The following is a 14,218-nucleotide window of genomic DNA, read 5'->3' as shown; positions in this document are numbered from 1 at the left end:
ATTACAAAAACCCAAATGATTAGTTCCTAAGATCCTAGGTTATGGTCTATTAAAAAGAAATAATTTTGAATTGGGAAGAACACAATTCATTGATAATATTAATGACAAAATAATGATAATCACAGGAGAAAATAAAACTTTTAAAAGGAAATATGAAAGAGCATTAAACTTATCTGCAAGTCAATCAAAGAGAGCATTTTTATTTTTTAGAACTAGTCATACACTTTTAATGTTCTGGTAGCTATTTTCCCAAATCCAGGATTAAAGAGGTCTTGCATAAAGGAGTTCCTTTAAGTTTTGGATGGGCTAAGTTTTAAAATTCTGAGGAGACGGGATTAGGGACTACAGGCCATGCAAGTTTTAATTGGTTTCCAGCCCCAATGCAACAAAATTAACCACTGAGGAACTGATTCATATGAACAAGGCAAAAAAATAAAAACAAGAAACACATGTACGATGAGTGACATATACCTTGGAGGCATTTTGTATATTTGAAATTTCATTTGCATTTTTATACAATGGAGCAAGCAACTCTTGTGCAGGCTGCACTAAAACATAAATACACCATTGAAGAAATCAGACTAGCAATTTCAGCATTCATTTGATGTTTCTGGAAGTCAAGGAAAGTAGCCAATTAAAAAATAACTCAAATACTGCTTCTTTTTTATGTTCAGCAAGCATATAATTAATGGCAAAATAGCTTACCTGGGGCAGGGCTCTTTCTTGAACTTAAGTTCTGAGATTCCAGAATCTCTTCTGTTTGCCCATCTGCTTCTAGCTCTGTTTTGTTCTGAATCTCTTTCACATCTTCACTAAGACAAGTTCTTATGCTCTCATCCTCTTCTAAGACTCTGTGGACTGCAGTGGGAGCACTAGCAGCACTAACATCAGTGGCAGCAGCAGGAACAATGACTGGTGTGGGAGGAGGAGAAGCAGGAGGAGTTGGAGGAGATGGAGAAAAGGAAGGAATTGTAGAAGGGGTGATGGGAGCTGAAACACATTCCACTTTCATTTCTTCTGGGGGATTTTCCAGAATTTCCAATTCAAGAGTCAATGGCAACACCTCCTGTTTTACTAATTCCACAATGCTCTCCATGGCTGGTAATTTTTCACTAACTCCATTCATTTCATTAATTAGGTTAGTACTAGAAATCAGTGGAATATCATTGGGAGCTACACTACAAGACTTCTTGCATATGTCATCATCAATTACATCAGTTTGTGAAGGGCCTGATGTTTCTGTGCAAGATGTGGGGTTGGGTACAGGCAGCGTGTCTTCTTTTGAGGAGGAGAGGTCGCATCTGTCATCTAGAGCAGTGGTGAACACTGGCTGGCTACTAAGAGCAGCAGAAATAGGGGAAGCAATTGAACTTCGAGCAATTGGAGAAACAGCAGCTGGTGACGGAGGCAGAGGAAGCTCTGGTATGGACACTGCTGCAGTAGTCTCGCACATCGGGCCCAGTTGTTCCTTCTTTTCCCCACTAAGGACTAGCCTAAGCACTGGGGAAGGAGACTTTAACACTGGATCTGGTTTTGGCTTCTCCTCTGGAGAAAGAAACAAAAAAAAAACAGTTTTAAGAATAATTCTTGGATCAGAGATTATACTGCATTATTTTGGGCCAATTCTTTTCATTTCTTACCCTAAATCATGGGTAGCAGAATAGAGACTAAAATATTAGACATCTATCACTTCAAAAACATTGTCATTTTTTTCCTAGTTACATCTACTATTACGTATAGAGTTTATTTTAGAGGAGAAAGAATCAATTTATCAAATGATTATGTCAAGATTATAAAGAAAAAGCTCATCAAAATTGAAGCTACATAAATTATTCTTGGAATGGGAGTGGGTCTTTTCCTTAAGGTAGCAATGCCTTCCATCGCCACTATCTTGTTCCCTGTAGAAATTCTATCAAGGATATGCCATAGTGGCAGGATAGTTCAAGGGCAAAAAGAGTTTAAATTATTATAGACTGGCTAGAGGCCAGTGTACAGATTCATGCACCAGTGGGGTCCTTTGACCTAGACTGCAGGGATCCGGCCGAAACCGGCTCTCCAACATCCCCAAAGGGTCCCAGATTGCAAGAGGGTGGTTTTCCGGTGACACACCCCAGAATCGGACTCCCTCCTCTCTGGTTCCGGTTCATCACCTGAGAACTGCCCCTGCCAAGTGACCTCAGCTCAGCAGCTCCTGTTTGAGCATCTGCCCCCTGGTGGTCAGTGCACATCAAAGCTTAGGCTTTTATAAGAAGATATTTTTATTCTATTTATTTCTACACTTTGGGGAATTTTTATAAAGAACATGTATTACTTGTTTATTTATTATCAATGAAATTTATTATCTATCAGCAAAATAAAGTTCCTGAACATAAAAATTCATTTATAAATTAATTTCACTTTCACTTTTCAAAAGTTAAAGGCATAAAATTGAAAATTTATCTTGTGAGTTAATATGCAGATAATCAAGTCTAATAAAAAAGAACACTTAACATATACGTCTGAAACATTTTAGTATAATATGTAAAATGCATGTCCCTGTACAGACACAGAAAGAATAGCAAGAGCAAGAGAGAAATAAATTAATAACTATAATAAAGGTACCAGAAAATGTAAGAAACTCTAATTCATGAGAATTTCCATATTTTAAAATTCTAGATAAGCTGATAATATGATTCATCCTTATGGGAATGAAACCCAAAGGAGATTAAGATTTTTTTCTAACCTTGTGCTTCCTTAGCACAATAAACAGGCTCCAGTAGAAAAGCAGATATTCATGAGTATGTTTATCAAATGCAAACAAAAATTTTAAGCCCTATAAAAAACAATCTACACTGAAAAGGACTTTACGTTCTATGTCAGAAATCTTTGGGTATCAATGAAAATGAGTCTTAACAATAAATTGTGGTGAACCAAGTCTGTCAAAGAAAACACACTGTTACTCAGATAAACAGACAGTAAATATTACCAGTGGATTGTTAAAGGCTAGTTTGTTCACTGCAACTACTTTTTCTGGACTTAAAATTCACTTTAATTTATGGGCATAAAGGTCAGTGCTTTGTAAATTGAACTCCTCCTGTTTATTGTAATGGAGAAAAGATCAATAGGCTCTCACTGCCAATCCCTCAGATTTAAGTTGCCAGAGAAAAAGACAAAAATATTTCAAAGAAATATGTGTCACATATATAACAAATAAACATTAATTAAAAGATCTCTGATGAAAACAATTTCCAATTCAATGGAGTAATTGTTAATGAATGCGTCAAACATCCAGATTACAGGATAACATTGTGAAAGCACATCACAATAACACTCTTTATACATAGGTAGATGCAGTAAATTAAACAGTGGAAAATGATCATTCTCACATTAACAATATAACAAGAGTATGTCAATTCAATTACTAATTTTAGAAAATAAAATGTGTGACACTAAAAATAATCAAACAAAAGGAGACCTCGGACTGAAACTTCTATATATCCCTGAGAAAAATATAGCATTAATGAAACAACTTAGAAACAAAAAGTTATTTTGAGAGCTCCTTATTCTGAAATAAAAAGTCCTTGAACTCATTCTTTAAAGCCTTGGTGGGGCTCAGCTGATTAGAGTATCTTCCGATATGCCAAAGTTGTGAGTTCGATCCCAGGTCAGGGCACATACAAGGGTCAACCAATGAATGCATAAATAAGTGCAACAATGAATCAATGTTTCTCTCTCTCTCCCTATCTCTCTTCTCCTTCCTCTCTCTTTCTCAGGTCAATAGGTAAATTAAAAAAAAAAAAAAAAAAAAAAAAAGAAACCACACCACAAAAACAGCCTTTAATATAGAAAGCTGAAAAGTATAATACAGATCTATATAAAGAACATAGATTTTATTATTAAGATAATGCTTTGCAGAGCCAAGATTACTTGAAATCTAATATACTGCATCAGAAATGTTGATAACATTTGCCCATCTTTAGGAACTTGTGGGAATTCCATTTTTAAGAATTTTTTGAAAAAACGATCATGAGCCGAAACCGGTTTGGCTCAGTGGTAGAGCATCGGTCTGCGGACTGAAAGGTCCCGGGTTCGATTCCGGTCAAGGGCATGTACATCGGTTGCGGGCACATCCCCAGTAAGGGGTGTGCAAGAGGCAGCTGGTCGATGTTTCTCTATCATCGATGTTTCTAGCTCTCTATCTCTTTCCCTTCCTCTCTGTAAAAAATCAATAAAATATATTTAAAAAAGAAAATAAGAAAAAAAAATGATCATGTAAGAGTGAAAAGAGGCAGAGATTTGGAATATTTAAGGCAACAATAAAATCGCAAGAAGAGGAGAAATAGACTGTAACAATGAGGGATTTATAAAGAAATGATGGTCTGGGCATATCATGGTATATTATGTAATGAATTAAAATAGGCTTTTTAAAAAGCATTTAATAATATGTTAAGTTTGTAACAAAAGATTTGTGTGTGTTTTTAAAGCATGGCACAAAACTGTATGTAGAGCATAAGTCTAATTTGGTAACTTAAGTCTATTTTGGTAACAAAAAATATATAGATAGCCCTGGCTGGCGTTTTCCAGTGGTTAGAGCATCGGCCCTAGCACTGAAGGGTCGCAGGTTTGATTCCTGGTCAAGGGCATGTACATGGGTTGTAGCTTTGAGTGGAAGGAGGTGCATGCAGGAGGCAATCAATCAATGAGTCTCTCCCATTCATGTTTCTCCCTCTTTCCTCACCTCCCTCTTTCCTCACCTCCCACTCTTAAAAAACAAAACAAAACAAAACAAACAAAACAAACAAAACAATGAAAAGAATATCCTCAAGTGAGGATTAACAAAAACAAACAAAATAAATAAATCAATAAATAATATGTAATAATACCCTGGCTGGGTGGCTTAGATGGCTGGAGCATCATCCTGTGCACCATTATCCTGTGCATCCTGTGGGTTAGATTCCAGCCAGGGCACATACTTAAGGCTGTGGGTTTGAACCCGGTTGGGGCATATACGGGAAGCAATTGATGGATGTTTTCCTCTCTCCCCCTTCCTCTCTCTATAAAATCAATAAAATATCTTTGGGTGAGGATAAAAACAAACAAACAAATAAAAAAAATATATAATATGTGAAAGTCTGGGACATTTATTAACAATGGCTCTAATAATGAAGATTCTTTTTCTTTCTTATTATATATAGTAAATATAATGAATGTCATAAAGGAAAGACAGAAAACACTACTCCCTTTATTCTCATATTTTGGTGGAACCCATGTCTAGATGAGTGCCTTCTGGTTGTCATGAGCCTTATGTGACTGAGAGGGTGCTACTCTCATCTAATGAGCAGAGACCAAAAATACTGAGCATCCTGTAAGTGAAGGACAGTCTCACTCAACAGAGAATAGACCTGTCCTTATGCCAGAACAACCTCAATTGAGCTGCATTGCTTTACAAGAGATTGAATTATACCCAACACCAAATGCTTTCAAAAGGCACTAAGACCAAGGCACAAAAACTTTTATTTGTATTTAATTATCCTCAATACACTGGGCTGAATGCACTTTCCCCCAACAGCAAACAACAATCATTTAAACCAGTAGTCACCAAACTGGTTGACATCCAATGACTTTAAACTGTCTATACAATCAACACTAGCTGAAATTTTAATTCATTCCATAGTCTTTCTCTCTACAAACCAAGCTGAGGTCTTTTCCTGGGTCTTTAGATCTTCATGTAACCACTTTAGTTGTTCATGTCAAAAACTCTGAAAACCGGAAGCTTAATAGCAGTCAACATTTATCAAATAAGTACCAGGAACTGGGTCAAATACCATAAATACACAGTGTTCTTAAATTCTTACAACTGCCACTGGGGTAAAAATGATTATGTTCCTATTTTACAGATGGGGAAACTGGAAGATTTAGAAATTAAGTCATAGATTCAAGGTAATATAGTTAGCAAGTGCTAAAATCATATCCTTTCAGTTTAGAAAACAAAATGATTTCTGGAATAAGAGGTATTTAAGTGACTCAAAATAGTTGGAGACTTCAGAGTTAACATGGTAGATTTTATCCAGGGAAACCCTCAGAAATGATATTTCCATTGGATAGAAAAACCAATCTGATGACATTCTTGGAGCTAATATACCAATCTTTGAAAACAGCATATTTATTTTTATTTATTTATTTTAAATATCTTTTATTGATTTTTTACAGAGAGGAAGGGAGAGAGATAGAGAGCTAGAAACATTGATGAGAGAGAAACATCAACCAGCTGCCTCTTGCACACCCCCTACCGGGGATGTGCATGCCCTTGACGGGAATCGAACCTGGGACCTTTCAGTCCGCAGACCGACGCTCTACTACTGAGCCAAACCGGTTTCGGTGAAAACAGCATATTTAATATCCTACTTTAATTTCAAAAGAACATTTAAAAAATTTAAAAAATACTTTCTGAAGCCCGAGCTAGGTGGCTGATTATTTTTAAAGTATCATCCCATGCAACGGTGTGGGTTCACTTCCCAGTCAGGGCACACCTATGTTGCAGGTTCAATCCCAATTGGGGTACATCTGAGAGGCAACTCTTTCACATCTATGTTTCTCTTTCTAAAATCTACAAAACATATAATCGTGTATTAAAATTTTTTTTTTTCGAAAAAAGAATGAGCCCTTTCTAATGTTATCCGAATTTAAAAAATTTAGTTTTTTAATAAAACAACTCCTTGCTCTAGCCAATTTTGCTCAAGGATAGAGCGTCGGCCGGTGGACTGAAGAGTCCTAGGTTCGATTCCAGTAAAGGGCACATGCCTGGGTTATATCTTGATCCCCATTAAGGAACGATTCAATGATTCTCATCATTAATGTTTCTATCTCTCTCCTCTCCCTTTCTCTCTGAAATAGATTATATATATATATATATATATATATATATATATATATATATATATATTTTTTTTTTTTTTTTTTTTTTTTTTTTTAATATTCCTTCAACTCTGACCAGTGTGACTCAGTTGGTAGGGCATTGTCCCATGTACTCAAAGGTTTCCCACTAGATTCCCATTAGGGGATGTGATAGGAGGCAGCTGATGGATGTTTCCCTCTCACATGGATGTTTCTCTCTCCCTCTCCCTCTGTCTCCCTCTCTTTTACCCTTCAATCTATCAAAAACCAATTAAAATATTAAAAATAAATAAATAATAAAAAATACTCCTTCAAAAACTATTCTATATATTGGCAAGCTATTGGTAAAATTTCAAATAGAAAATTATAACTACTACTGAGTTTTCTGAAAGATAGTTAACACGAAGAGGAAGACAGTAGTAGTCCCAAAAAATTACTTATCAGCTCCATGAATGTACTTGAAATAAAAGTGTTTACCTTTTCATCAAGGTAATCTGAAATACTTTCCAATTCACCCATATCAATATCATAAGTCAATTTAAAATGTTGATTTTTTATTATTCAAATTTCCACAAAGCATAAAAAACAGAGGAAACCAAGAATTCTGCATTCTTTCTTCTGAAAATCAAGGGCTACCTGAGATAAAACGCAAGTGTCTAACAACTAAAAATCTTAGCAGGTCAGAGCTATCATCATCAAGGAATATTGTGAACTCTTTAGCATGGCCCAACTATGGAGAGAGTCTGCATAGAGAATATATTTTAAGGCTTTTTTGCTTAGTAAGTATTCAGTATGTTTAGAATAATTCTAACTAGCAAAAGGATTATAACTGCAAAAGTAAAGTAGTAGTTTAAAAGGGAATAACCTGAAAATTATTCTCCAGTCAGAATGAAAGCATTCTAAATTTTGCCTGAAAACTGCATTATCATTGGGAGTAGGAAGTGGTTTTCCTCAATACCTACGAATCGCATTCCTGAACGGTAAATAGCTTAATATTTAAAAATTTAGCTTTAAGTATGCAGGAGTTTCTAATCGGAAAAAGTATTTGACAGTGCAATTTTTAGAAGCATGCCAGATTATCTATCTAGCTTTTGGGCTAAAATGATCTTATAAAACAAATATAACACAGAACTTATTTTAGCTAAAGTCAATCGAAATCCAATGAGGCATCAAAGAGAGATTGTAATATCCCACTTTCTGAAGTGAGATTTTCCTTAATGTTTTCTATTATAAATCCAAAGGGATTTATTTATTTCAACCAACATTTGGCATTCCATGTTCCAAGTCAATAGGAATAGAGACCTTAGTATGACTCCTGCGTCAGCAGTTGGCTGTAACTTAAGCACATTTCAAACGTTAGGCTTGTCCCCAAAACAACCCTGTGAGGTAGGTCTTCTTTATTCCACTCTGTAGGTGAAGGAGCTAAGACACTGCATAATGACCAATGAGACCAAATTGCTAGTGCACGATGGGGTCAGTGTTTGAACTCAGTACTATCCCCAATTAAGGCCATAAAAGCCAAATTTATAAGAAGCAGCATTTTGTTTTTAGAATTGCAGGACACACAAGGACATGCTGAATACATAAATAAAACTGTGTTCTTCTTGTAAAGCAATACATGCTTTGATTTATTCTCTCAACCTTGTTGCAGAAAAAGTTTAAGGCAGTTAAACTTTTATAAATATATACTGACATTGAGGTATTAAGAAATGTAGAAAAAATTTTAATAACGACCCCTACTTTATTTTCTTAGACGCTGAACAGTATGATTTTCAAACTCAAAGTTTTGTTTAAAAGTGGGTATCTAAATAATCCTTACATGTTTTACTCTCACTCTTTAATGCTAAGGGTAGTGTATTAATCTAAAAAGAGACTAAAGAGAAGAGGGAGGAAAACAGTCATACACAAACCTTGCTTCTGGTCGCTAGCTGCAGTGACAGGGGTGCTGGCAGCGAGATGAGCGCTCTCCACAGTCCCATAAACCACAGGGCTGTGCTCGGGGACCTGGCTGGGCAGCTGCTGGGATTTGAAGTACAAAAAAGGGTGATAATGAGCGTGCGAACACAAAAACGAGCAATATGGAACCCAAGCCACGCGGGGAAGACAAAGTGGGGCAGATCACAAAATTAAAAAAAAATGAAAAAAAAAAGGCAAGGAAAAAATACATAGGCCAGTTTAATAAAATCAAAAGTATATGGGAGGATGGGGAAGGAGAGGAAAGAGGCAGCAGGAAGGGGGAAGGAAAAAAGATGATTACTATTAACCACAGCAAGAGAAGACAGAACAACAACCATTAGTACAATGCATTCTGCAGTGTTCCTTCTAAGGAGAAAGAGACTTTCAACCTGACAACAGAGGTCACATCTGAGAGGGATGTTAACAGCCTCCCAGTCAAAGACCAATGGGGTTTTGGTCAATTTCACTTATAAACTACCTAGCGACGTAGTTCATCTGCAAAAAGCAGGACAAAGCAAGATGGGTTTTACAACCAGTTACTGGTTCAAAAAAACAATACTGAGGGGTGATCCCTGTCACTTGTCCATATCATCACATAGATAAAATGCAACCTGCGAAGTCTCTAAAGGCACTTTCACCTGAAAAATCTCTTTAGCTTCTGAGCCAAGGATGATATCTTTCACAGTCAGAAATCTGACTAAAAATATCTTAGCGGGTATTTTTATTTTCACTCAGCCAGTATACTGAAATAAAAAGTGCCTATCAAAATCCTAGCAGAATAGGTTGAAAAAATTGCAGCCATTGTTCAACTTAGAGGGAACAAGAATTAAATAAGAAAGGACACGGACAGTCATCCCACATCACATTCCAGGCAGGTATTTATTCTGGATTTGAAGTTTGCAAAAGCCACAAAACAAAGCAGTGTCTCTCCTCGGAGATCTAAGGTCAAGTTTTTGATAGACACAGCCTCCGACATTGAATTCCATCAGTGCTATCAGAGCAGAGCTCCCTGCATCATTCTGACTTGCTTTTTGTTCTGTTTTGGATTTTTTGGGTAGGTGGGATTTAGGTAGAGGGGACTTGGGGTGGATAGGGACACTTAAAAATGAGAGTTAATAAAAACATTTTCAAGTGAGTTAAGTCTCACGTACAGTGGGAATATAAAATAAAGTATTTCTGTTTAGACTTATCATTTATTTTATATTACAGATAGTAATGGGGAAAATACTATTTCACCTATTCATGAAATTATGAAACTGCTTATATTCACAATTACTTATAAATGGACTGCTAAAATTATATTTCCACATATAAAAAATGAAGTTACTATTTCACTTTGAATCATGGCCAAATAAATGAATAGTAGAGCCATGATTAATTTTCTTTGAATCTTTAGTTCCAGTGGGGAAGGGGGACTATATTACTAAAATTCAAAAATTAGAAAGGCTTCATCAAAATACAAACTCAGTTCAATTCTTTGGCTGAAAATAGTTCCAGAACAACGGAAAGATTCTGTTACTTAGCATTTATTAAACAATTATCCACATCCCAAGAAAGAAAGAACTATAAAATGTGTCATTTACCTGAAAGGAAGATAATATTAACTACTCCAATTGCCTAGGAAATTAATATCCCCCCGGAAAAAAAAAAAAGAAAAAAAAAAGAAAAAAGGAATAATTGCTAAAAGTAGGTCACCAAAATAACATCCATAGATAAAGTCAGATGTTTAAGACAATAAAAGGATCATGATACCTATACATATAGATTAGTGAGTTTTTCAATCTAAGATTAAAAATACCTTCAATCATATTAGAGGCACAGACATTTTTAAATTAACAAAGTCTTGGGAAGATCTTATACATAAAGCATTTATAAGGAAGGAATGAGATAACATGGTAAAATCACAGTTCCAAACTCAGGCATCTAGTGCATAGCAATATAGCCGGAAAATGCTAGAAAAGTACTTCCATTTCCTTAACTATAAAATGAAAAGGAACTAAAAATCATTTGAACTTTTGACATTTTCTAAGTCTCTGATAGTACCAATAAAATAGCATATTAACGTAATATATAATTCAATACTTTAATCTTGTTTTAGTCTTTTTATTTATGATAATCTCAAACTTTATCTTAACCTCTCATTTCATTTCTTCCCTCCTAATAACTATAGTCTATTACAAAGAAGTTCCTCATCTTTCCAAAGCACAAATAATCATGGTTCATTTTAACTAACTTATAAATCAGAAAACACACTGGATATTGTGACTCAAAACATCACATTAAAAAAAATCACATCTAATGCAGTATGAATTTTGATCCCTATAAGGAAATGAAGCTTTTGGGTAGCTAGAGAACTTGGGTATATGATCTACACTGCTGAGAGTATTTTAAGGAATTTCAAAATCACTACACTTCAGTCACTTTCATTATTGGTGGATATGAAAATTGATAAAAATGATTCTGGAAGGAAAGTTGGTATAAAAATATAAAATAAGTCAATAAAGATGATCAGGAAGTCAGAGTTAAAAAGTCTGATTGGCAGAAAAAAAACAACGAATTCCCATTTTGATAAAGGAACTTAAAAGTATACCAAGATATTAGATATCTGATAATATCCAATAAATGAATTTCCTTTATGAATTCTACTTGAGAATCTATTCTGTTAAAGGTTTATATATTAAATTTGAAGTACTGGCCTTTAAGGGATAATGGTAGATTTGGGGCCAAATATTGTAGGAATTAACGTTTTAAACAGAATGTTTACCAACAGGTGAAACAAGCAACAAAGTTTTGAATTGTCCTTAAGTATTTTTTGTATAATTTAAAGTTCATTTCCTTTCATATAGCCTATCCAATTTCTACTCAGAGGCCAACTTCTTTACTATCTACTTTAATGTTGTACATGACAGGATGAGAAAATACAGAGGTAACTATAGATAGGGAGTCACCAAACCATGGTCCAGGGAACACGAATCTGCTTTTGAACTGCCCGTGAAACAAGAACATTTTACATTTTTTTTAAAAGTTGGTGAAAAAACAATCAAAGAACAGTATTAATTGACACATGAAAATTGCAGGAAACTTAAATTATAGTGTCCATAAAGTTTTATTGAAACAGCCACTCATTTACATATTGTATACGGCCTCTTTCATGCTACAATGACAGCGATGAAAGAAACGATGGCTGCAAAGCTGAAAATACTTACTATCTGGTCTTTTACAGAGAATGTTCGCTAACTCCTATAATTTACTGAAAGAAAGCCCGAAACTCCAAATAGTATATAAATATTAGCAAGACTCTGATATAATTTATTGTTATCTTAAGAAGCAATTTGAATGTTTCACATTTCATTACTTTAGGTATACAGCTGACCCTGGGTATCGCCGGGGACTGGTTCCCGGAGCTCCATGAATACCAAAACCTGGGGATGCTCAAATGCCTTCTACACAATGATGTGGTATTTGCACAGAACCAACATACATCCACCTGCGTATTTTACAACCTCTCTAGATTACTTATAATAGTCCTGCAATGTAAATGCTATGCAAACAGTTGCCACACTGTATTGTTTACAGAATAATGACAAAAAGTGTACATGTTCAGTTTAGACACAATGATCATAGGCCTAAATACATAGCACATGTCAGCAACAATTGTAACTTTTTTCTCTAAATATTTTCAAACTAAAGTTGGTTGCCTCTGGCCATGCATACAATAAGCCGACTCTAATTGATTTTTCAAAGTTCCATTCAATGGTTTTAAAATAATCCTTGAACAAATACCTTTTGTTTAACATATAAATCCTGAGAACAACCAAGCACAGCACCTACTGAGAAACACTATGAGGATTAAGAAGTAAAATAACAATAAATGACTCCAGAAAAAAGGACCAAAACATGCTTCTTTACTAAGTCGGGGAGAATTCTCCCAGTTTATTAATTAGAAAGATGTGCATGTGTTTCCCATGTACAAAACATTAAGAACCCCATGGTTACTAAAACTAACAAAAATCCTTGATTTCATGGAGCTTATATTTTATTAAGAAAAACATATTAAAGGATAAACAGTATACATATAATATTGCTCAGCCGTAAAAAGAACGAATTTTGCCATTTGTGACAACATGGATGAACCTACAGGGTATTACACTGACTAAAATAAGTCAAACGAAGATTGTATGGTCTCACTTATATGAGGAATCTTAAAAACAAACAAAACGAAGCTCATTGTCAAGAACAGATTGATGGTTGCCAAAGGCAGGTGGGTGAAATGGGTAAAAAGAGTTTAAAGGCACAAACATCCAAGTATAAAATAAGCAGGACATAGGGATGTAATATACAGTATGATTATCCTACATAACAAAAGGCTAGTATGCAAATCAACCAAATGGTAAAATGACCAGTCGCTATGACACGCTCTGACCACCAGGGGGGCAGATGTTCAACACAGAAGCTGTCCCCTGGTGGTCAGTGAGCTCCCACAGGAGGAGTGCCACGCAGCCAGAAGCCGGGCTCACAGCTGGTGAGTGCAGTGGTAGCGGAAGCCTCTCCTGCCTCCACAGCAGCGCTAAGGGTGTCCAACTGACAGCTTAGGCCCGTTTTGGGCCTAAACCGTCAGTTGGACATCCCCCGAGAGCTCCTGGACTGCTAGAAGGCACACGCTAGGCTGAGGGACACCCCAGCCCCCAGTGCATAAATTTTGTGCACCAGGCCTCTAGTATTTAATCATAGTGTTATAGTGCACATTTGAAAGTAGCTAAGAGAGTAGATATCAAAAGAAAAGAAACTTTTAAAAGAGACTTTTTGTAACTGTGTATGGTTGATGGATATTAACTAGACTTATTCTGGTGATCATTTTGCAATATACAGAAGTCTAAATCATTTTATATGCATGAAACTAAAATAATGTTATATATCAATTAAGCTGCAATAAAAATAAAATAAAAAAATAGAGGAGAGGCAAGACAGAAACAAGGAGATGATTAAAGCAAGTTACTGTTGTCCAGGGGAGAGATCAAAGTGGCTTAGAATACAATAGCAGTGAATGTGGTAAAGAATGAGTTGGATAGGACTTGCAGATATAATGGTTATAGAATGAAATATAAAGAGGATTTAAAAATGACTTCTCACACAAAGCCACTCTATCCACACAGGGAAGCAGCCAAATGCGAAGACAAAGAAACAGGTCACAAATGAAAGAAATGGAGGAAGGCAAACGACTGGATATAGAGTTCAAAACCACGGTTATAAAGTTTTTCAAGAATTTTCTAGAAAAGGCCGATAAATTTAGTGAGACACTCAAAGATATGGAAAAGGACCAACTATTGGGTCGGCAGCTAAGTAATTGCGGATTTTTTAAAGAAAATCAAAGACAATTTTTTCATGGAAC

The 14,218-nt window shown here is 35.5% G+C and overlaps 1 protein-coding gene across 36 annotated transcripts in view; it reads right to left on the bottom strand.

Annotated features, from left to right (window-relative positions):
- Window positions 1-14,218, bottom strand: part of EIF4G3 (eukaryotic translation initiation factor 4 gamma 3) — a 240,507-nt gene that overhangs the window by 93,399 nt on the left and 132,890 nt on the right. For 25 of the 36 annotated variants that reach the window (XM_084874781.1, XM_084874803.1, XM_084874816.1 and 22 more), the window contains 2 exons: window positions 8,784-8,892; window positions 706-1,545 (listed from right to left, as the gene is read on the bottom strand). In XM_084874781.1, the coding sequence (XP_084730907.1) occupies window positions 706-1,545; window positions 8,784-8,892 (949 nt within the window). The remainder of the gene's footprint in view (window positions 1-705; window positions 1,546-8,783; window positions 8,893-14,218) is intronic. The other 11 variants (XM_084874802.1, XM_084874792.1, XM_084874782.1 and 8 more) reach the window with 1 other exon arrangement.

Source organism: Pipistrellus hanaki, assembly GCF_964339955.1.
Source record: "Pipistrellus hanaki genome assembly, chromosome: 2".
Classification (NCBI taxonomy): Eukaryota; Metazoa; Chordata; class Mammalia; order Chiroptera; family Vespertilionidae; genus Pipistrellus; species Pipistrellus hanaki.
Note: the sequence above shows the minus strand (reverse complement) of the source record. Positions and strands in the feature narration are given on the sequence as shown.